The 25202-nt window shown below is 37.5% G+C and overlaps 1 protein-coding gene across 1 annotated transcript; it reads left to right on the forward strand.

Moving 5' to 3' along the window:
• The first annotated feature begins 90 nt into the window (after window positions 1-90).
• QTRT2 (queuine tRNA-ribosyltransferase accessory subunit 2) lies at window positions 91-25202 on the forward strand. Its single transcript, XM_081301259.1, has 9 exons — window positions 91-211; window positions 7311-7531; window positions 8312-8367; window positions 10175-10251; window positions 11786-11998; window positions 16573-16772; window positions 19333-19484; window positions 21145-21262; window positions 22968-25202. The coding sequence occupies exons 2-9, from the start codon at window positions 7332-7334 to the stop codon at window positions 23197-23199; spliced, it is 1248 nt and encodes a 415-aa protein (XP_081157385.1). The 5' UTR covers window positions 91-211; window positions 7311-7331; the 3' UTR covers window positions 23200-25202.

Here is a 25202-nt window from a genome sequence, read left to right on the forward strand (position 1 = left end):
GTTACCATGGCAACAGCGACTGTCCACGGGGATGGCTTTGATAGGACTTTTATTTCTTTCTGGCGCCTGGTGATGACTCAATGTTCCTTGATTGGCTCTGCATCGGAGGCGGACGTTTAGGGGGACGAGAATTCTGCAAGCCGGACACGTGGTAGCGAACTGTGGAGATTTGAGTGTTCTGAAGGCCAAAAGAGTTGGGGTATTTTTGGGGGTAAGCGTCCCCTCTCCCTCCTGGTGTGTGATTGCTAGGGATTAATGAGTCTGGTCGGGCCCAGACGCTTTCTGATTCTGTTGCAGTAATGGTAACTACTCCCGCCATCTCTCTTCTTCCTTTTCCTGGGTCACCAGGTAGAACTAGGCTTCTCTGAATTCGATTTCTCACTAATCGTGTGAACGTGCTGACATCTCTGAGAGCAGAGGGACTCCTTTTGACCGCCTCAGGGTCAAGTTCCCCGACGCAGTTTTTCTCCATAACCCAGGGTATTTAGGAGCGTGAGGTGTTCTCGAATCTGAGCTAGGTGCTTGGCGAGGCCTGGGCCCCTGGAGGAGACCTGTGGGACCAAGATAAGTACAACTTTCTTGGCTGAGCCTAGATGTTGTAGGGGACGGTCCACTTAGTGATAAGTGTAAGCTTGTTAGGCAGAGATTTAGAGCAGGAGCTTGGGATCCAGCTACTTGTGGGTTGTATGACCTCAGGCAACTTAATAACTCTCAGACATAACATTTTCTCGTTGGCAAATGGGGACGATAATACCTAAACCCTTGGAGTGTTGTAGTGATTAAAAATCAATGTGTGAAAAGCATTCTGCCAGGAAATGTAAACAAAAGTTCACTTGAAATTGCTGAAAATGAGGTCAGGAAAGCAGTGCCTTCCGATTTTGCCGCTCTCCCACAACCTGCCCTTTAACTTTAGCGTCCGACAGAAAGGGATGGTTGAATAAATTGTGTTGCATTGAACTATGCAATATCGCGAAGAATTTCTTTTAAAAGAGTTAGTTAGCTCCATCTTTCTTTTTTTGGTGGTGGTGGGGAGATGATCCGTTGTGTATTCCTGAGAGCAAAGCAAATTGCAGAGAAGTGCATATAGTATAGTATGTTTCTATTTTTGTAATAGCAGACCCCCTCCCATATACAAGTATGTCTAAATGTTTGGATGAGTATGGGGAAAGGTTGTAGAGACCGAGAAGTCGGATTAGAGGTAGAGAAGAGAGAAAGGAGAACAACAACAATAATAAGACCAGCAATAGAAAATATGAGTATGAAATTTTATCTTATTATTATAATTAATAATATGTAAACGTTGCATGTGCTTATGGACAAGATGGAACCTCTAAGCAGCTATCAGCCTATTAGTGTGAGTATAGCCTCTAAAGCTAGACGTTCTAATGTCTAGCCCTGTATTTTCTATTTTGATGGGCTTTATTTGGTCTAATGTAAGTAGTAGATCTGCCACTTATCCATGATGACTTTATCAGTCTCATTTTCCCAGTTGGTAAATGCAGACATTAATAGCATCTATTAATGCTTGGTATGAGGATTGATGGAGTTCATATAGAGAACATACATACTAACTACCCAATAGATGTTAGTTGCTACTGTTATTATGCCTTTCAGTGGATGAAATTAGTATAACTCTATTGAACTTCTACCTTACATCTTAATTTGTATTTTCTATTTTTAAAAAATATTTATTTTTTAGTTGTAGTTGGACACAATACCTTTATTTTGTTTTATTTTTATGTGATGCTGAGGATCCAAACCCAGGGTCTCGCACATGCGAGACAAGTGCTCTACTGCCAAGCCACAACCCCAGCCCTGTATTTTCTATTTTGATGGGCTTTATTTGGTCTCTTTTTCTTGGTCTTCATTAGATTAGTCATTTTTTTTTTTTTTATCCTCCTTCATCCATCCCCAGAAGATTTGAAAATTTTGTATTGTCATCAAGTTTGGGGGGAAGGATACCAGGGATTGAATTCAGGGGCACAGGACCATTGAGCCACATCCCCAGCCCTATTTTTTATTTTATTTAAAGACAGAGTCTCACTGAGTTGCTTAGTGCCTGGCTTTTGCTGAGGTTGGCTTTCAACTCACAATCTTCCTATCTTCTCCCGAGCTGCTGGGATTACAGGCTTTTACCTGGCACCATCAATTTTTATTGACTAATTTTAAACTTTTAACACACATGCTTAACAAGTTTGTTAAATTCAGTTTCTTCTTTGCCTACCACATAATGTAAGAATTTTAGAATACTTTCCCTCCAAATAGTCTTCTCATCTTCTGTTACTGTTTTCTAGAATTTTAGCATCTATCATTTCTATTTGATTTTTTTAGTCAGCTCAGTACGCCATATTGCTCAGAAACCCTTCAGACTTTTTTGTATGTATATATACTTACTATAGAATCTGTATGGAGGAAATAGGGGAGAGGTAGTTTTGTACTTATAAATGTTTATTGTTTTCCTTCCACATACACACACACAAAAACTGGCAAATCTTACTGTATGTTAATTGTATCTCAATAAAATTGGCATCAAAAATTGTTTTAAAAAAAAAGATGCAATCACCTATGTTTGCTCTATTCCCTTAGCAAAAATTGGAAATCTTTCCATGACGGTATGTAGAAAATGCATTGAAGAAATAATTTGAAATTACTTCTTTCCTGACACCTGAATGGTAGGGTAGACTAAGGTGTTAGGACAGCTACAAAGTTACCAGAAGTGCTAGAAGTCTTTGTTGGCTCTTGTAAAGATACAGATCCTTGGACGGCCTGTCATTTGTCCTTATGTTCTGATGGTTCTTCCTTAGGACTTCTCCGGGAACTTCATCTGTATAAGTTAAGCAAAGTAGAAAGTACAGCACCAGAAATATAAGAGACTCACAACAAGTGAAAGGGGAAAGATAATAATAAAGGCAAATAAACCTGGTTGATATTTGAAGACCATTGACAAAAAGAAGTGCAACTATAAAAACATTGGCATACATTGAACAGTGAATGAGAAAAGGAAGAGTTTGTTTCACTCTGGACAAAAATCCCATTTTATATTTTTGATTGTTGATTTCTAGTTGAAGTGCATTCTCTGATGCTGTCCTCAGATTTCTTTTTCTTTTTCTCTTTTTTGTTCTTGCATTGCTGAGGATTGAACCCAGGGCCTTGTGCATGCTAGTCAAGCACTCTACTCTAATGTGACCCCAGCTTTGTCACATTTCTTAATGTTCACATTCCTCCTCACAAAATGGAGTCATTGACAATAGCAGTTTATCCATTACAACACTTTTTCTTAAACCCATTCTTCTGCTTTCCCTTGCTAATCTTTTCCTTCAGCAACACGTTGAATTACCATGATTAGGGAGGTACTTTTAAGAAGCCTCAAACAGCAGAATGTGAGTACACAGCATCAAAGTCTAGCACTATAGAAAGAACCACATGTGTTTCTCTCTAGCTGACCTACTGGGTTCAGTATGCCAAGCTAAGAATTTTGAATTTGATCTTTAAAGTTATGGGGGTTAAACTTCTGAGATGCAAGCATTGTATTACATGAGAGCCCATCTCTGCATTAAAGAATTATGGGTGATGCCCACTAGAGCTGCCAAGGACCTGTAATGACAGACTGTGGGTTAAGAATCAAAGAAGCTATGTCTTCAATTGAGGAAAGAGTGGGAAAGAGAAGTGTGAGAAAATGTCTTCAGGAGTGAGTGGATGATTAATTACCCTTGAGATTCTTCTGTTAAATGATGGAGCCTTCTAGAACATGTTCATTCTTCCTCAGACAAGGAAAGAACTAAAAGGTCCCCAAGAGAAAGGTAAGTCTTGGAAGCTACCAGTCTGGGCTTTCAGGTCTCGTTGTCTCTACACTTTTGGAGAGACCCATGCCCAACCTTAAAGAATCTGATTGGATATATTAAGAGAAACTGGGTTTCCTTTTAGTTGCCATTATGTATGTAGTTGTTACTTATGCTTCTTATTCTGATGCTCTGTGCACACAGTGTTATTTTGGGTTCCCAAATGGCATTCTGTAGGGCAAGAATGTACTGACTGACCCACTTTCCTTTCCAGAGTAAATAATCTGATTTTGTTGTTTAGTCTCGGGTTGGTTTGTTTGAGCCAGTCCCTAAATGACAGATCTGTGCTGTGAGTATAGACAAGATGAGACTCAGAGCTTGCCAGGCAGAAGGTCAGATCCCTGACCAGTGGCCAGCTTACTGAGCAGGGCAAGCCTGTGAGGACTTTGAGGAAACAGCAGGCAGCCATTCTTTGATCATATGTGCCATTCTGTTGGCACAGATCAGAGCTTGAGAGCTACTTTCTCTTTATGACTTTACAGTATATTCTTGGGGTGGAAAGATGTTTCACAGATTTCAAGTGCAGTTTTGAAAAATCATCTTTTTCTTTGAGTGGCTATGGTATGGCTGCAGGATGTCTTTTTTTTTTTTTTTAATCAGACTGCATCTCTTAGCATGTTAGATTTACTCTTACTCAAAAGTCATAATGTGAAGAGCACATACCTCTTATGATTAAGACTTGGGTTCCAGACTAGTTCTCTAAGTAATCTTGCTGAGCCTTAGATTCCTTATCATAAGATGACAGAAGGAATGATGATGGTTATGAGGTGTCCCAGCTTGGGGGTGAAGGTATGGTAGCAATGATGGAACTCCATTCAATATTTACGTTTTTTTGTTTTGTTTTGTTTTGTTTTGGTGGTGGTGCTAGGCATTGAACTCAGAGCTTGAACTGAGAGCTTTGTATATTTTAGGCAAGTATTCTACCACTGAGTTGCACCCTCACCCTTTTTGTCTTTTGTTTTGAGACAGGGTCTTGTGAAATTGCCCAGGCTAGCCTGGAACTTCCAATCTTCCTGCCTCAGCTTCCCAAGTCATGCCTCCATGCCTGCTGAAATGTATTTCTTTCTTCCTTCCTTCCTTCCTTCCTCCTTTCTTTTCCTTCCTTTTCTTTTTTTGTACCAGGGATTGAATCCAGGGACACTCAACCTATGAACCATATCCCCAGCCCTTTTTTTGTATTTTATTTAGAGACAGGGTCTTACTGAGTTGCCTAGGGCCTTGCTATGTTGCTGAGGCTGACCTGTCATCCTGCCTCAGCCTCCTAAGCTGCTGGGATGAAGTGCATTTCACCTGACTTTGTGTTTTCCTCTGCTTGAATTTTCCACAGCTTATTTAGGTTGCAAAATACTGTCTTTAATTTTGCTACAGAATGGCTTCAGGGTTCTGTTAGTTTAAAATATATATACATTAATACATAAGATGAGTATTATCTGATAAGTAAGGAATGTGATTCTGGTACTATGTTTTCTATATTGTGTTCTTATTAGCCTTAATTATATTTTTATAATTCTGGGGGATAAATTTTCCTTATCAGATTTAATGTATATCAATTTTTTGTGGGCTGGGGTGTATAATAGCCTTTTCCAGGCATGGTAGCACACACCTGTAATCTTGGCTACTGGGGAGGAACAAGTTTGAGGCCAGCCTCAGCAACTTAGTGAAACCCTCTCTCAAAATGAAAACTAAAAAGGGCTGATGATGTAGCTTAGTGGTAGAATGCTCAGGGCTCAATTCCCTGGTCCCACAAAAACTAAACAAAACAAAAGCAAAAAACAAACTATTCTCTTGTTAAAACTTTTTGTTTCTTTTTAGTTGCAGATGGACACAATATCTTTATTTATTTATTTTTATGTGGTACTGAGGATTGAACCCAGTGCCTCATGCATGCAAGGCAAGTGCTCTACCATTGAGCTACAACCCCAGCCCTTAACTTTTTCTTTTTAACAGTCTCCATTTCTATGGGCTCCAATAATAGTAATTTTTATGTCTTTACTTTTGTGGTAACTTGAAATAATGATGTTACAGTCAGAGAAAATCAACCAGACTTTCTTCAAATATCTTATGTTTAACATGACATTTCTTTTTGGATCATACAGAAAGTAATTTTTCTCATGTCTAATAGCTTAATCTTGATAGTTATTGTCATATTTAAATTTTAAGAATTTGCCTCCTAAAAAAGTAATGTTTCCTTAATAATAAGTAATGCTTGTTTGTTTTATAGCATCTTAAATAATGGGTGACATCCAGAACAATTTTTTAAGAGTACAGGATCTGAGGTTGGAGTTTCTAGATAGCTGTAATAATTTGTCTACTAATAAAACTTGACCTAGTCTAGTTGGAAAGAATTCCAGAGGGTACAGTAAGATTACAGTATTTGGCTGTAGTGATGTACTAAAGCATTTGTAAAATGTTGATATGTCCAATGACATTTTGCAAATGATCCACCACACCTGCTTATCCAATTCTGAAGTGCATTTTAAAAGTAGAACCCAGGGGCTGGGGATGTGGCTCAAGCAGTAGCGCGCTGGCCTGGCATGCGCGGGGTGCTGGGTTTGATCCTCAGCCCCACATAAAAATAAAATAAAGATGTTGTGTCCACCAAAAACTAAAAAATAAATATTGAAAAATTCTCTCTCTTTCTCTCTCTCTCTCTCTCTCTCTCTCTCTCTCTCTCTCTCTCTTAAAAAAAAAAAAAAAAGTAGAACCCAGGATTTTACCACAACAAATACTAATTGTTTAGCAATTTCCAGTAAATAATTGGTGTTCTTTTCTTCTCTGTTATATCTATAGAAATTAGATATCTATGTTTTTCTTTCCCAGTCACAAAAGGAATGAAAAATTGCTTATGAAATATATATATACTCCATGTATTTTCTCACCTGTGTTTAGATACTATCTGAGAACAAATTGGAATATAATCCCATCTTAGATATAATCTTTGTTGATTTTGGTATACATTCTTTGATGTGTATTCATATCAGAATGCTGTCTTGAAATATGCTTTTGTTACTATACAACATTATTAGGGAAAATTGCTATGTTGTTTAGTATTCTCTCAAATTAGAGAAAGGAAAAAACGGTTCATATCAGCAGTCAGTATTGCCTAAGCATTGGGACCCTTCTTTATATACATTTTCAAAGCTAAGAATGAACCTTGACTTATTGGCATTCTTTTCATGATTATTCTTTTCACTTCCATCCTCCGTTTGTTTGGTTTTCATCAACTTTGACTAAAATTCCATGACTAAATTTAAAAGTAGTTGATGTCATTATATTGCTCTGGGACCTTGGAGAAGGGATCTGTGACACTCTGTGTCTTTTTTCATTCTTCTATTCCTAATATCCCCGCTCCCACCAAAAAATCATAGACTAGATTGCTATTTTTCATTTTTATGCAGGTTGTTTTCTTTACAAAATGCATAGCCTTTAGATGTTGCCAAGCTTCTAAATTTAGTGCTTTTTTTCTTACAGGAAGTGGACTAATCCTTAAGGATGAAGCTGAATCTTACCAAGGTAGTTAATGGCTGTCGCTTGGGAAAAATACAAAACTTAGGCAAAACAGGGGACCACATCATAGACATTCCAGGCTGCCTTTTGTACACCAAGACTGGCTCTGCCCCACACCTCACTCATCAAACACTGCATAATATCCATGGGATTCCTGCAATGGCTCAGCTTACTCTGTCATCCCTGTAAGTATTGGACCCCATCATTCAAGAATTGACTCTGGCAGCAGTTTAGTTACCTTAGTTAGGTGTAAGAAAGAGAAAAATGTCTTTTACTCATATGTATTTATAGATTTTCATATTAAAATCAGAAGAGAGGTATCAGTATACATCATTTGGCTCAGACCTAGAACCACAGATGAATCCTGAGTATTAGTGCTATGCTGCTTTTTCTACAAACTTGCAATCCTTCTCTGCCCTCACTGCTACTGCTTCCTGTAGGAATGGGGCAAGAAATGCTCTCTAAGAGCTAAACTTGGAATTCAGGGGCTGTCATCATGCACCAGCCTCATAGTTATTCTGCTTCAATAATTTTTCTGCCTTAGCACTTGAACTTGCTAGTACTACTTTATGAAAATGGAACTGCTGGAGTTAAATGACTTGTGTAATATATAAACCAACTTTGTACTTATTTGAAGAGCCTACTGTATGATCAACTTATTCTGTAGTATTGTGATATCAGTTGTGACTTTGAAGGGGCAAGAGAAACAAGAAAATCCAAATATTCTGAAGCAGCTGATCTGTGCCAATTTCTCTTCTCCCAGAACCATTTACAAATTTAAGGCTTTGATTTTGAGTAATGAACTTAGTCTAGTTAGTAAGGTCTCTTGAATAATGAAGTACATTGTTGTACAAGACTGCATTTAAGACTACGTAGCTTATTTGAGTGAGAAGAAGAAGGCTTCAGTTGTTATGCAGTATCCATAGAATGATTCATTATTATGTATTTTTCTGTTTTATTTACAGGGCAGAACATCATGAAGTTTTGGCAGAATATAAGAAGGGAGTTGGAAACTTTATAGGTAAAAATTAAATCATTTGTGTCTTAAATGAATTTGGAGTTTGGAGATGCTATTGACTTATTGATAGTTTATTCATGCATTTATTTATTCATTATTCTAATAGAAATCTTTTGGACCAAGAATCAGCCATTGGGTATTCACAGTTGTATAGGAAACAGTTGTTGCTCTCATGGAACTCAGATCCTAGCTGAGATAAACAGGTAATTCTAGTAAGAATATAGTGACTGCTTTGTAGGATTAAGAATATGTATGTATATCATGATAGCCCCAGAGGGAGGAGCACATACCTGCTCTGAGGATATGTGGAAGGTGATCAGAATAAAGAAAGAATTCTTGAGAGAGTAGATAAGGGGGCATCTTAGATGGCTCAAAGGAGATCATTTATTAGCCAGGTCAGTAGTGGGAATGCAGTGGTGGAAGACAGTTACAAGGCAGGTACAGGCACTGAGCAAAGGACAGAGGGGACATACTCAAGATCCCTTGAGCCACACTCATAAAACGGCAGATGAAGACTTTATATACATCTATATTCTGGTATATTGATATTATCTTCTGTTCCAAAAGTAGGATTTTTTTTTTTATTTTTTATTTTTTAAAGAGAGGGTGAGAGAGGAGAGAGAGAGAGAATTTTTAATATTTATTTTTTAGTTCTCGGCGGACACAACATCTCCGCTGGCATGTGGTGCTGAGGATCGAACCCGGGCCGCACACATGCCAGGCGAGCGCGCTACCGCCTGAGCCACATCCCCAGCCCCAAAAAGTAGGATTTTTTTGGTACAGATTTATGTATTCATTTATTTAGAAGAAAAGCTTAATGGTGACAGGTACAGAACCAGTTCTTCTGTGGACCACTTTTTTCTGAAGATTTTCCCCAATACCTGGGACTCGCTTAAGTGAAGACAGATCCTGTTTCCATTGGTTAGTGAGTCTTCTGCTTCTGTTGGTTCATCAGAGGAGTTGATGTGGCATCATTCTCCTAGATCTGAGGCCAGGTGTAGTTTCCAGTTTTAAAGTGTACAGGCATGTAATTAAGTCAAAATAGCTATTGTAAGCTTTCTAGAAATAATCATAATAATTGAAATTGTGGAAAATTGAGGTGAACTGCAGAGGTTTGTAACTCACTTTGTTTATCTCTTTTTGAATGGAATCCCCCCCCCCTTTTTTTTAACGGGAAATTTGAGTAGTATATGAAATTTAACTACTAATGGTTTACTAATTGGTGTTTTAGATTTATTTTTTTTTAAAGTGGCTGTCTTTTAGACTAAAGAACCTAAGAAGCTGTCATCTTGAGTCAATAAAACAAAACATACTGAGAATGAGATCCATTTGTAGTATCCCACAGCATCACTATAATTCTGTCCCTAGGGACCCATGATTATTATTAATGAGATTTGTGGTTAATGAGATTTCCTTTTGATTATATCTCTTTATCTTTCTAGTACCAGTTCCTTTTGGATGGTTCCTAGAATGAGCATACTTAATGTTAAATTCTTTAAAGGAAATTGGGATCAACATGTCACTAAAAACTTTTCATTGTATCTCATACTCTGAGATACACCTTTTCTTTGTAGCAGCTCACTACATCATTAGACATGAATCATTACATTCCATTCTTTTAGATGAGTAAGTTTCAAAGTAATCTTTTTGCTTATGCTGATAGGTCACTTATAATTCCAAGATAGGTACCAACTGTTTACTGTGGTTAGAGCTGATATATCCACCAATACATATGTGAAGCTGTTCCCTGTTACAGTAGTGTTATTGTTGACATAAGCACTCTCAGTGGTTCTTCTTTGTGTTTGTACAGGCATGCCAGAATCACTCTTATACTGCTCCCTGCAGGATCCAGTCAGCCCCTGTCCAGCTGGTTACGTAACAAATAAGGTGTGTTCTCAGAAGGGCCTCCAAGGCTGCAGCTTTGTTCCAGGAAGTCAGCCTGTTATGTCTCCTCAGAAGTGAGATTCTCTCTGTCTGGGTTGAATTCCTTTATATCTTCTGTTTATTGTGATGATTTTAATGGAATTGGGCTGAAATATAAGAGAGAATATGGCTGCGTAAGGATGAGTTAAGGGGAGGAATATACCCTCAGCATTTTTTGTTACAAAAAAGTGGGGTGTGGAGGAAGGTCAAGCACGTGCCCAAAAAAGAAGTTGCTGGTGAGTGTTATCACATGTGTAACTATATATAGTAGAACCTCAGTGTAATACTGCTTGCTGCTAGAACAGAATTTGAAAAAGCTGGGTCCATAGCCTGAGATCTTAGTTAGTGAAGAGTGGTATCAAAAGGACTTCCTTAAAAGTTTTAATCTAGAGGTGTCCCCGTTGGCAGGATCTCTGAGGACAGTGTTCAGGTGAGACCTCAGCAGGTACTACTGCTTTACGAATGAAATCACTTTCCCTGCACTCACTTTGTTGATCTCAACAATGTTGATTTCTAAGAATACTATTTTCAATTATTCTCCTGTTTTAAGCTTTATTTAAATTTTATAATTTGAATTCAAAGGGCAATATTTGACCTCAGTTATCTTCCCTATTTAACAGGGGAAGACTTCATTTAAACAGTATTCTTATGCCTTTGGTACATACTGGAAAGACCATTTGTGGCTTCTCCATCTGTGTCCGTGGTGATCTCATCTAAGAACAGATCCTGTAGGGGAAAGATTAAACAAAGATGGAATATGATACAGTGATTCTCATGAACTAAAGGGTTGATGTCTTTGCATGTAATTCTGTATCTACCTGAACCTAGTAAACACTTACTAAATGTTAACATGTAGGGCTCCAGAATATGCTTTTGGGATATAGGTATAAAGTGAAATATTCTAGACAGACAAATATAAACTGGTATAATAAGTGTTTTTTTTTTTTTCTGTAAAAGAAAGAAATACAAATTTCTGTAAGAGCTTAGAGGATTAAATAATTCATTACACCCAGGAACAGTTGGGGGAACATGTTAGATGATATTTAAATTCAGTTCTTTGAAGGACACATAGTATTTTTCCAGGCAAAGAAGTAGAAGGACATGTCAGTCAAAAGGAATAGTGCCATCAAAAGCGAAGAACCAAAGTCTGTGGTTTGTTCAGGAATAGCAAGGGTGAGGTTGGGGTGGGAGAGATGTGATTGGGGACAATGGAAGATTGTGTTAGAAAGGTGTGACCGAGGACTCTTTGGGGGGCTAACTCAAAAGTTGGCTTGCATTACCATTGAAGGATTCTTTATGAACTGTCAGATCTCTAGAGCATTTGAAATTTGGAAATTTGCTTTTTCTCTCCATGAGACAGATTTTTACCCACCATGTCTAGATCCTAAATTGATACCATCTCTCCAATTGTAAAGAATTAATGCTTTATTACTTTATTGCTTTCTCTCTTTTTTGTATCTTACTCTTGCTAATTCTTCTTTGTCTTGCTTTATGGCAGTCGGTGTCTGTGTGGGGTGCTGGAGGACGAGTAGAAATGACTGTATCCAAGTTCATGGCAATTCAGCAAGCCCTTCAGCCAGACTGGTTCCAATGCCTCTCAGATGGAGAAGCATCTTGTGAGGAAACAACTTCCACAAAGAGGGCCAGAAAGTCTGTGGACCGATCCCTCCTATTCCTGGATAGCTGCCTGCGGCTACAGGAAAAGTCAGAGGTATGCTGCACCACCACCCCTCTTTTCTCTTGAAACTCCTTCCACTCCGTGATACCTCCTTTTCTGTTTCTCCTTCTACTTCTCTGCTTCTTGGTCTGTTTCACTTGTTTTTATTTTTCTTCCTTGAACTCTGAGAACTAATATTTTCTAGGATTCTATCTTAGGCTCTGTTTTCATCACATTATATGTGTCATATCCAAGCTTTGTTTTAATTGCTGAATAATTCTAAAAATTATATGTACTGTCAAGATTTGTCCATATAACTTCAGTTACATAACTACTGGCCATTGCTTGGTTGTATTACTCAAACTAGTTGCTATTCATCAAACTCAGAGGGAATCAGACTTCTTGTCTTACTTCTTCAAACCTGTTCTTTCTTTCACTCTTCCTTAATACTTTATCTCAGTTCAAGTTCCTTAGTCCAGAAACTTGAGATTTTCAAGATTATTTTGATTGATTGATTGAGTATTGAGCCCAAGGGCACTTTACCATTGAGCCATATCCCCAGCACTTTTTTATTTTTTTATTTTGAGACAGGGTCTTGCTAAGTTGCTTTGAGCCTGCCTAAGTTTCCCAGGCTGGCCTCAAACTTGCAATACTCCTGCCTTAGCCTCCCAAGCTTCTGGGATTACAGGCATGCTCCACCACCCCTGGATTAAGAATCTTTTTCTGCGTGCATATTTAATATCCATTTATTCACTCTCCCTTGATTCTATCTCCCTAATATGTCTAGAATCTGCCTCTTCCTTCCCACCCTTCATATCACCACCTTAAGCTATGACTTCATCATCTCTTATATAGTTACCTTTGAATTATTCTTTCTGTCTCTATTGTCTTTTTTATTTAATCCATCTTCAGCCCTGCTTTCTAAGAGACCTTTGTAATACCCAGGTACAAGCCCATTGCCTACTTTCCTAAAAGAATTTAATGACTCTCCACTTCAACTCTTACCTGGCATGTACACCTGTGACCTGGCCTTCACCTACTTTTCGGCTCATTGTGGTCTTTTCTCCTGTGGCCTGCACTCTGACCTTCCTGAATTATTTACAATTCTTTATGGCATTTGCCTGTTTTATTCTTGGGCCACCTGTGTACAGACTTTGTATATAGACTTTCTTCTGGACTATATCTTTTATTTTTTTAATCTCCAGCCATAATCCCATACTTGCTCCCATTGGCTTACTTCATTCCATTCACCATTCTATGAAACTGGTTCCTGATTTTTTCCAGAAGGTGCTATTCATCCTTTGATATCCCTTTAATTTGTAGTTGTATTATAACCCCAGTTATATTCCAGTGATTTCTTATGCATTTACCTTTATTAAATTGTGGCCTCTTTAAGCTCAATTTCTATGTCGTTTTTGTATTTTCATCATGTAGCAGAAGACCGGCACATGGTAAACCTCAGTAAATGTTTGCTGATGGTGAATGATTATGATGGTGAGGAAGATGAAACTGTAGCAGTATATAAGGGAGCCCAAGAGCAAATTTGGTGAAGTTGGAAGAGAATGCATTTATTAGGAGAGCAGAGGAGGTGAGGGAACAAAAGATAGTGATCAGACAAGAGACTTCCAATATTTAAGATAATTTATGTGGAGTAAATTTTATATATATATTTAATCAGGTCTAATCAGGTATAAGCTCATTTTGAGGAACATGGTTATTTTGATGCTAGCAATAAAAATATAATTTGGCTAATAAGCTTAATGTACATGAAATATTAGAGGAAACTTAGTGGTCATTCTAAATAAAACTCATATTATCTTCAGTAGGAGTCCAGCATAGGGACATTGCTATAGGTCTGGGTAGATAATGTTGGCTTGATAGCATTTATTTTGAATTAGTAATTATCTTTGTTGGACTAGTAACATTTGGATAAATAGAAAGCAGCAGGACAGTGCTGGGTATGGTGGTACATGCCTATAATCTCAGTGACTCTGAGACAGGAGGATTGCAAGTTCAAGGCTAGCCTGGGCAACTTATCAGGACACTGTCACAAAATAAAAAATAAAAAGGGCTGGAGATGTAGCTTAGTGGTAGATGGCCCCTGGGTTCAGTCCCCAGTTCTGAAAGAAAGCAGGCAAGTAAACAAGCAAGCAAGCAGGACAGGGAGTATGATAGGGAGTATAGTTCTTAGAAAGGCCAGATGTGCCTCAGGTTCCTCATTTTTATTATTGCAAGCAGCCTTATCATTTTACATTACTTCCATGCATTCCATTTTAGACAGTAAATTATATGACCATACTTCTTCACATGGTTGTACTAGTCATGTGAAGGGGCAGTCCTGTGTAATTACATGTTTTGTGTATTTGCATGCATCTTTTTCTATTTCTGTGATGTCTTCCCCATCTTATTCACTGGATCCTTTTATTCTGCATGTTCAATATTGAAGCTCCCCAAATCTGTTTTTAGCTTGCTTTTTTTTTTTTTTAAGAGAGAGAGAGAATTTTTTTAATATTTATTTTTTAGTTTTCGGCGGACATAACATCTTTGTATGTGGTGCTGAGGATTGAACCCGGGTCGCACGCATGCCAGGCGAGCGCGCTACCGCTTGAGCCACATCCCCAGCCCAAGCTTGCTTTTTTCTCCATACATTCCCTAGGTCAGGAATGGCAAATGGGTTTCATTCATGGAGCTTACCACCCTGCCCAGTGCCATAGGAAGAGTTGTCTGTTAGCCCTGTCTGCCACAGAAATAGGAGAGGAAAGTGATGTCAGTCAAATGCCTAACATTCTAGTCTGGATGACCTAACTTGTGTCAGATATATTCATATAACTTAAGCTTCATATATTCAGTGATTGAATTGAAATTGCTGTTTGCACATCCCATTAATACCTCAGATTTAGAGTGCACAAAGCAGAATAATCATTGTGCCTCAGCCTCCACTATTTTTCTAAGGTTATTCCCTGTCTTTGCTTTTAGCACCATCTCCCTGAATTTCCAAAACAGGAGCCAGTAGTCTTTCTAGAATTCATCTTCATCCTCTACTAAGAAAAATAATTCACCAGGTTGTATTGATCCTACCTCCTGATGCAGTTTCAAATTTTATTTGTACTCTTTCTTCCTCTGCCTGGGCCTTAGTCCAGATCATCTTGTGTTTCACTTAGGTTAGTTAAATTGTCTCCTACGCGTTCCTTAGCCATACTCATCTTTATTTTTCACACAGCAGCCAAAATAGTCTGATTCTTTCCCTTCTACTTAAATGAAGGGGCGAAATTCCTTCTTTACAGTGTTTCAGACTTCCTCCCCATCCTTTTCTTTTATCAGAGAGCCAGTATTGATTTGTGTAATGTCCTTGCAAGGCTTATTTTTGGAGTTGTATACATGTAATGAATATTAGAATCAGGTGCAGTGGCACCTGTGAATCAGGAGGCTGAGCAGGAGGATCACAAGTCAAGGCCAGCTTCAGCAACTTAGTAAGGCCCTAAGCAATTTAGTGAGACCCTGTCTTAAAATAAAAAATAGAAAGTGGCTCAGTGGTAAAAAGACTCTGGGTCTAATCAGCAGTACCAAAAACAAACCAACCAATCAACTAGCATAGATATGCATGCCTGTATTATGGGCATATGATTTTTTTTTTTCTTTTTTTAAAGAGAGAGGGGAGAGAGAGAGAGAGAGAGAGAATTTTTTTTTTAATATTTATTTTTTAGTTCTTGGCGGACACAACATCTTTGTTGGTATGTGGTGCTGAGGATCGAACCCGGGCCGCATGCATGCCAGGCGAGCGCGCTACCGCTTGAGCCACATCCCCAGCCCCATGGGCATATGATTACATGTTCAACAATTTATTTGGTTTTGGTTAACAAAGTTCTAAAACTCCTGTCCATGCACTTAATTAGTATATCTACTTCATTCTTTTTAAAATAACTCTAGGAAGCCATGTTATGAATGTGTCATAGTTTATGCTTTTGCTCTGCTGATGAATGTTTAGGTTGTTTCCAGTTTTTCATTATTCTAAATATCTTTGTAAATATGTCTTGATGCATATGAATGAATGTATTTATAGGACAGATCATTAGAAGTGTAATTTTAGGATCCAAAGATAAAGATATTGATATTTTAATAGGTGTTATCTACTTGCCCTCCTAAAAAGCTGAACTAATTTTTACTGTTTTTTGGTGAAAGTCTAAGGGAAATGAGATGGTGTTTACATGCCATTTCCCTTATGCTTTTTCCTCCACTCTGTTATTTGTGTTTTAACTTTTTTGTTATTGTAATTGGCAAAAATGGCATCTTATTGTTTCCGCTTTGCATTTCCTTGCTGGTGAAGCTTAGTAGCTTTCCATATGCATATGGGGCATTGAGGTTTTTCTGAATTTTGTTTAGTTTTGTTTTAATCGAAGTTAGGACATGCTGATTCCTGTTGATTGCCCCTGTTTCCTCAGTCTTTTCTTACCTATTTTGTGTTTTGCACAGAGTGTTTCTGGAGATTGTTGGGGAGCATCACCTTCCTTTGATGTTTCATCTGCAGTAATTTTGTTGTGATCTCTTCTGTCCATTGGACCATGTAAGGTTCATGTAAAAAAGTGTCTTACTGAAAATGGTTAAGAGCATCAATCCTTTTCTTACCTCAGGTCCTTCAGAAAAGTATCATCATTGGAGTGATTGAAGGTGGAGACGTAATGGAGGAGAGGTTGAGGTCAGCACGAGAGACAGCCAAGCGGCCTGTCGGAGGCTTCCTTCTGGATGGCTTCTATGGGAATCCAGCAACCCTGGAGACTAGACTGCACTTGCTGTCGTCTGTCACTGCAGAGCTCCCGGAGGACAAACCGAGGCTAGTGTTCAGTTGAGATGCAGGCCAACATCAAGGGATACAAGAAAGGAGTGCTGGCCAGTTGTGTATGATACAGTCTGTGTATGAGTATGCCTTCTGATGTTTTGATTATGTCCTTTCTGTCCTTTTCTCAGCAGACTGTGAGGGAAGTTTTCATCAAGCTTAGCCTGCCCTGATTTCAGAATGTAGAACAGAGGATGATTGCCATGTGAATTACTGTATTGATCCCCATAAGTGAGGGCAAGTGTTATACTGTTTTCTCACATTCTTGTGCCAAGTATAAATATTGTTTTTGTTCATTCTAACTTGTTACTTGAGGACAGGTGTAGAGTCATGCGGAATTCTGGTTTAAATCAAGGAAAGTTGAGGACAGATCTTGGATGCCTAATACATTGAGGCTCTACTAATAAGAAGTTTTAGATTTGAGATAGGTAGTGAGTAGTGTCATGTTTTGAAGTTCAGGGAATTGGCAACATAAGTGGGATTGGTTCTCATGTTTCCATACTTGCAGGATTTGCTATGTACTCATGAGCAGAGATGATCTGCAAGATTCAAAGCTACAAATTGGAAGTTTCTGAAAGCAGCTCATGTCACCTTAGACTTCCTAAATTTTAGCTCTTTCTTTCTTAAAAGAGGAAAACAAACAAAACACCAGGTAAACCTGGAGGTCATTATGTTAAGTGAAATAACCAAAGCGCAGAAAGACCAGTGCTGCACAATTTCACTCATATGTGGAACCTAAAAAAAGTTATGTCACAATATAGAGTAGAATAGTGTTTATAAGTGACTTGGGTGGGTGGGTTAGGAGGATGTTGGTCAAAGGATATATAATTGCACAGGAGGGATAAGTTTAAGGGATGTGTTGTACCTTCTGGTGACCATGTTAATGATGATAAATTGTATTCTTGAAAAAGGCAATGTGAATGGATGTTAAGTGTTCTCACCATAAAAGTGATAATTAGATGAGATAATGCATTCATTAATTAGCTAGATTTAACCATTTCTTATATATATACACACACACACACACACTTCAAAACATGTTGTATATGACAAATACATACAATTTTATCTGTCAGTTAAAAAAAAAGACTTTGTAGTCTTTTATTTCACTTGGTGTGAATAATCATGCTTTTTTCCCTGCATATATATATATATATATATATGTTTGATTATGGGGTGCTGCCTGGTATTCCTTGAGGGCTATTGAATAGTATATAGAATAAGTCATTTTGTTACTTTTTTAAAAATTCAGGTATAACATGCAATAAAATGCACAAATGATTGGATACAGGTCAATGAATTTTTGCACATTTGTGTAAAGACCATGCAGAAAAGGGTTTTCCCACCCAGCTTTTGCCCCAGTGTTTATCCTCATCCTCTTGCATTCATTGCACTCCCTGCCCTTGTTTCATTCTGGTTCAGATAACAACTCAGCACTAGTATTCCTAGTCATTTTCTGGACGTTTTTGTGTTAAGTGCTCACAGATGTCTGTTACTGAATTTGAAAGCTGGGATTGTTTTTCTTTCTATCAGCATGTAGAAATGCCAGCTTCAGTTGGAAAGGAGTTCTAAAACACTACATTATTTGAAGGAAACTGTAGTCAGGAAAACTGGCATATATTTAAGGTTTCTGCTTGTTTAATATTACATAAGCCTTTTTTTGAACTTATTTTAGAAATCAGAGAATATGTAAGCTCTTCTCTTCCAGTTCATGAAAAAGGGGCTATCAGTAGAAAAACAAACATAAAAAATAGTTTCAATCAGCCAGCCTGATCAAATGCATCTCTACCATTTTGTTTTAGTGGCAAAACCTGCCAGAAAATTATTAATACTCTCTGAATGCCTTATCTAGTCCCTCAGAAAACACCATTTCATTCTACGGTGCAGACTTTCTGTTGACAGAGAAAATATAAAGAAAACCAACTAGATTCTTAGATCTTGTGGCCAGAGTTCAAATTCTAAGAGCAAGAGTCGCTGTATAAATGAAGCTATCCTGAATATGGTAGATAAAATATCTTTACTGAACCAATTTTGAAAAATAATTATAAGAAAAATTCAGTTAATAATTTGAAGGAGAAAGAAAGCATATGGCTTTGCACTCTTTAAAAAAAAAATCTCTGTAGTATATATATGAGCTATAAAGTTCACCCAAGACCAGGGAGGCTGTTCAGAAAGGATGAGAAGGGAAAGAAAAACCAACCATTATTGAGTTTCTGTAGAGTCAGGAACTATACTGTATGCTTTTCCAAATATCTTATTAATCCTCACAGTGATTTTGTGGAGGAATATATTATTGCTCTTAACTCAGAGATGTTAAAAACCTGCCCAAAATAACACAGCAGTTAAATAAGCGGTAGAGCTGGGATGTAAGCTCATCTCTCTCTTCCTTCAAAGCCCTAAGCTCTTTCTACCACATGTTGCTATCTGCTGCCAGCCACTCCAACCCTGATTGCTGTCTTTTGTTATTATTGCTTTTAATGCCCTATTCATCAGAAAGACTCTTGATGTCATTCCAGGCATTGTCCTCATGTCACTGTTCTTATTGTCATTTTCACAGGCTCATTTGTGGTATTAGCCGGCCAGATGAAGTGCTCAAGTGTATCGAAAGAGGAGTGGACTTATTTGAGAGTTTTTTCCCTTATATAGTGACAGAGCGAGGATGTGCCCTGGCTTTCAGCTTTGATTACCAGCCGAATCCTGAAGAGACATGTAGGTCTTCTGAAGTTCATCTCTGTCTTAAGGAAGTTTCTTCTATTTCCTATTGATTTTTGGCCTGAGTCACAAGTCAGAAATATGTACTTGTCAAGCCAGTCTTTTATAAAACGCCATCTTTGTGTGTTATCTGTATGCCCTGACATTTTGCCATACAAAACTAGGTACTTAAAACTATACATGTAACTCTTCAATACTGGGTTATTGATATTGTAGTGAGTAAAAACAAGACCTTTTCTGTTAAGCTGAAAAAAGAACATTCAGAGTAAATTGTGATAAAAATCTAAGAAAATTTTGAAAACCTTTGAACTACTTGGTAAAAGTTAATTTGTCCCCGCCCCCGCCCCCACAAAAGAGTTCTTTGCTTTTTGCAAGTCCCATTTTTGTAAACCTAAACCCCATGCAATTAAATTACAGGGAGCCTTACCATCATCTAATCCTGGTGTTGCATTTAGCTTTTTGGAGTTTTTTTACACACTGAGATGAGAAAGCTGTTTTCCTCTGTTAATATTGCTTTGAAGCACTGCCATTTTTCTTTTATTGTTTAGTTATTCAGAAGTCAAGGCAAGCAGTTTTAGATTCTAACACTCACTTGGCAGTGGAAAAGGAACCGGACACAGCCTGTGGCTGGGGGTCTCTTGAAGCAGTTGTGCTGGAGACTATTGTCTGCCCTATCCCCCTCTGGCTTTGGAGATGGTCTTTCCTTTTCATTTTCCTTTCTCTGCTTTCCTCTGAACTCTTCCTTGACCACAGCCAACCTTAACTTTGAGTAGGACCCCAGAATTCTTTAAATGTTCTCTTTATTTCCTACAAGTGATTAAATTTCATTCAGAAGATGTCACACTTTTATAAAGCAACTTCGATATTAATCTAAATCAGATTACTTCTAGATACAAAATAAATTAGGTTGATCAAGTTCTTATATATAGGAGGTCAATTTTACTGTTCTTTTAGACACACCAGAGCATGATATATGTGAATAGGCATACCATTAACACTTTATTCATTTTCATGACTTCATTTACAAACTAAATTACTTCCACCAGGACAGAGATAACTTAGTCTTCCAGTACCATGAATATATGCAAAGCTCTACGAAGAGGCTGACGCTGAGTTCTGTGTCTCCGGAAGGAGCAAGTTCCTTTTTGGCTAGAGAAAGCCACATTCCTTCATGATTAGGAAAACTGAAATAGTTTTATTAATCATATTTGTGTGTAGTGTTTGTGTAAGTATGTTGTACATTAAAGTTTTTGCCAATTAATATTGTATGATCTACTTGAAATATAGACCACTACAAAGCCCTGTTTTTATTTGTGTGTACACTTGAGATGAGGCTAAGGAATAACCCCAGCACATACATACACATTAAATGTTAGTTAAAATCATTCTTTGATAGTAGGGTTATGTTACATACCTAAAACCATAGTTTGCTTAGACATTGTTGAATATCTCAAATTGTTTTGATACGGTAGATAATAGGTCAGTAATCATCTGGGAGTATACTGCTATTTTTCTTTCTTGTGTGATTTCCTTAGGATAAATTTCAAGAGTGGAATTTAGGGTCAAAGGGCATGAAATAATAACTAAAATAAAATTCTTCCAATGGCTACTCTTTATCTGATCTTCATTCAAGACTTTCTGTTGGTTTGTCCTTCAGTATTACAACAGAATGGGACACAGGAAGAAATCAAATCTGTGGATCAAATAGAGAAAATTAAAACAACTGATTGCAACCAAGAAATGACATCATTTGAAATTAATCTGAAGGAAAAAAGGTAAAAATTTTTTGAAGTTTGAATTTTGATTTCTAACTTTTTAATTTTCGTCTGTTTTAAAAGTTTATGTAACTGTTCCTTTTTCAGTTTATGACTTCATAAAATATTTATAGTTGGATATTACTTAGGCCTTCTCAAATTTGGTTCCAGAAAAACTTTTTTCTGCAGATGAATTTGTGTACTTTATCTTGTCAAAAAATTGAGGCTAGATAACAATTGCTTTAGAAAAGCTGTCAAAAGATTAGACCAAATCCATTTGTTTGGTGTCTTTTATTCCTTCCAAGTACTTTAAATAATGATGGAGTGAAATTGGATTTCAAGATAAAACAAAGTTTATAACTTGTAAGGAACTCAAGTTGTCTTGGTTATGTGAAGTTATAAATCTTAAATAAAACATTTGCCTCAATAAAGAATGAACTAAGATACACTGTAACTCCACATTTGATCAAAAGTGATAATCCTCAGTACCAGAGAGGGGTGTTTCTGTGAGTTTGGTGCATTCCCTTCAGGATGGGGATTTGTTGGTTTCTGTGAAGGGACATTCTAGGGATTCTGACTTACTTATGTCAGTCTAGTAATAGTAGAGACTTGGGAATTTATGAAAGAACATGAAAATCTTAGTTTCTCTTTATATTTTGTTGGGGCTTCTTGATGTAGGTCTGAAATAGTAAAATCTAACTCATTTAACTTTGTGTAAAATACCCAAGAAGATTAATTTCTGTTTAAAATATTTTTGTATTTTAAAATATAAATGGTTACAGTACTACTAAAATTTCCTTTTTTGTGTGTGTGTAGATGTAATTGGGAATTATAGTATGCTTATTATCAGTGCTAGACTTGAAGTTTTGGAGACTTGGAGACAAATTCTAGCACTGCTTTTAAATATAAGACATTGGTCAAGTCACTTAGCTTCTCTTTAATATCTGATAAAAGGTATAGTACTGCATAGTACTTAGTATAGTACTGTATAGTACTTAGTATGTGCCCAGCAGAATTCTATACTATACTGTATACTATAGTACAGTACTATATAGTACAGTGTATATAGTTCTATACTGTATACTTAGTATACTTAGTACTGTATAGTACTTAGTATGCGCCTAGCAGAGTTCAAGCCCTTTCAGCTCTCTTAACTCATTTAATCCTCTCAACAACTCAGTGAGGTGGAATACCTTTGGTTCATGGATGAGAAACAAAGGCACAGATAGATGTTAAGTGACTTTCCCAAGTGAGTTGTAGAGCCAGAATTCACTCTGGGTAGGCCCAGAGTCCTGTAAACTCCATAAAAACAGCTATCTCAAAGAGTAGATGCAGATTAAATAAGACAGTGTGTGTGAAAATGCTTTATAAACTACAACAGCTATGGAAGTAGAAAGTTATGCCATGTTTTTCAATGAGAAGTGTCAGACCAGCATTTCCTAACCTTGTGTGCCTTTTCAGTGCTCAACATGAGTGACCATGTGGATTTTTTAGCCACCAGCCTTGAAGATTGCATCCATTAGAGGAAAACTCCTGAGTCTCCGTGATTCATTGCATTCTTTGTTAACTTTTATCCACATTGCCATCTTACGGAGGTGCCTAGCACCAAACATTTGCCAGGCTTGTTATTAATGATTGGTAACTTTACCAGCAAAACAGATAGTCTAGGTTGTGGCTTTCTTATATTCTTCACTTTCTAGAATGTCACTGTGGCTTCCTTTTGCAGGTATCAAGAGGACTTTAACCCACTGGTAAGAGGGTGTTCCTGTTATTCCTGTAAAAATCACACTCGTGCATACATCCACCATCTACTGGTGACCAATGAGCTGCTGGCTGGGGTCCTGCTAATGACGCACAATTTTGAACACTACTTTGGATTTTTCCAATCCATCCGGGAAGCACTAAAAAGTGACAGACTGGCACAGTTGAAAGAACTCATCCACAGGCAAGCATGTTAAGAATTGGCAATACAAATCTGCCTCTGTACTGAGCTTGTATCACTGTTATAACATGGAAAGAAGAAAAGAAGAATCAGTCGTAGCTTGAAGCATTTAAATTTGGAATAAAATCTGTCAAAATAAAGAATGTCTGTCCCAAACTGCCCACATGAGGGTGAAAAGATGTCTTCTAAAGACTTAAATGGCCTAGATTGATCCAAAAGGATTGAACCATCATCTGTAAAATTTCTAGGCCAATTCTATTAGTAGGTAGAGACTCATTTAGTAAAAAACCAGAGGTGAGAAGATACCCTCTTAGAGGAGGATGAGATTCTGGGAACACTGAGATGGAGATGACTATGCATGAGTATCATAACCTCTGTGGACACATGACTGTTAACTGAGGTTTTCTTAATTTTGATCCTCATAGTTGGGGAGCTCTTTTGGATACTTTTACCTTCCATGCTGCCGTGGTAATACAGTCACTCCGAAAGGGCTCTTGTGACTTAACCATGTTTGCCTCTGCCCTGGAACATGGGGTTTAACCAATGCTCCTACGAACTTTGACCCAAGTCATTCTCCTTCATTTGGCCAGTGGGTCTATTTGTCTTCCTAGAACCACTGTTCTTGCCCGTAGGATCCAAAAGTGTACCTAGCTGCTTTCGACTGGTCATACAGATCCACTATACTCCACCCCTCAGGTTCATCAACATCCTATTCATGAAATGACTATAGTCCTGTCACTTGTGGAGATTCATTTCTAGTTTGTCCCCTTGGATGAAGCCTGGTGGGCAATTAGAAGATCAGTTTTAGTCCTACTTAGCTGTGTTGCCTAGGAAAACGAGTTAGGCCTCTGTGCCTGTTACCTCATGAATAAACAGTGACAGGCATAGTGGATATGAGCTTCTAAGATTCTTCTAGCTTTAAAATTTGAGGGACAACCAGGCATGGTAGTGTACAGCTATCTGTTCATACTTCTTGTTCAATGCCAAGCCCATCTATAATCTTAGCTACTCAGAAGACTGAAAGCAGGAAGATTCCAAGTTAGAGACCAGCCTGGGCAACTTAGTAAGACCCTGTTTCAAAATTAAAAGTGAAAAAAAGCTGGGGATACAGTTCAGGGTCAGAACACTTGCATGATGTCCAAGAAAACATTTTTTTTTTCCTTGAGAAACAAAGTTTTAGCTTAAAGTACTAAACATACTTTTCATCCTTGCTTATTCATCACTATTGACCTGATTTAAAAAAAAAAAAATACAGCAGTACCAGGAGACAGGCAATAGAATAGATATTTAGCACTAAAATGAAGTTCTGCCTATCAATTTTGGAGTTGTTGGTGAATTAGCATCAGAGATCCTGGGGGGGGGGGGGGTCCTTCCTTGATCCTCTCTGATTGTATGATTTTGTTCTTATCAGAAGAGGAGTAATATTTTTGTTGATGATATGACTGGTTATTTTTATTTTATTTTGTGCTTTTCTATATTTGTCAATTTTTATAAGGAATACAAATACACGTATATAGTCATTTTTGTAAAATAACAATAACCAAACCAAAAAGACTTTTTTTGGTAACAAATGCATTGTTTTACCCTCTTATGCTTTTCTGGTTTTTAAATTTTAGTGGGCATTATTGAAAGGTGTTTGTAGTTATTATGTGTTTCTTGTATTTTTATGTGTTGGGAACCCATCTATATGTTTTCTTTTTAGTGATGTAACTTCTCGGTGAATGGCAAAGGACACTTATGGACAACAGAGTTTCTGTTCTCAAGGATCTAATTCTCTTGGAATTATTGTATTATACTTATTTATGTGTTCATATTTCTTGTTCAATGCCAAACCCATTGTTGAAGGATTATCAGTAAATATCCCAGAGTCCATATAAAAGTTATGAGTTTTATTTATGTCCAAAATACTGAAAATTCTGTTCAACATTATTCAGTTTCCTGGGTCTTTTTCTTATTAGCACATTTCAAAAAATGTTTCCGTCCTTTAATGTAGTAAATCTATTAAAGGCAATATCTAAT

This window comes from Spermophilus citellus (genome assembly GCF_964194105.1).
Source record: "Spermophilus citellus genome assembly, chromosome: 7".
Taxonomy (NCBI): domain Eukaryota; kingdom Metazoa; phylum Chordata; class Mammalia; order Rodentia; family Sciuridae; genus Spermophilus; species Spermophilus citellus.

Bases quoted from the DNA above. Each gene is read 5' to 3' on its own strand.
- QTRT2 (XM_081301259.1), top strand. From the start codon at position 7,332: ATGAAGCTGAATCTTACCAAGGTAGTTAATGGCTGTCGCTTGGGAAAA. The intron at 7,532-8,311 runs GTAAGTATTGGA...TTTTATTTACAG, and splicing joins CAGCTTACTCTGTCATCCCT to GGCAGAACATCATGAAGTTT. The intron at 8,368-10,174 runs GTAAAAATTAAA...GTGTTTGTACAG, and splicing joins GGGAGTTGGAAACTTTATAG to GCATGCCAGAATCACTCTTA.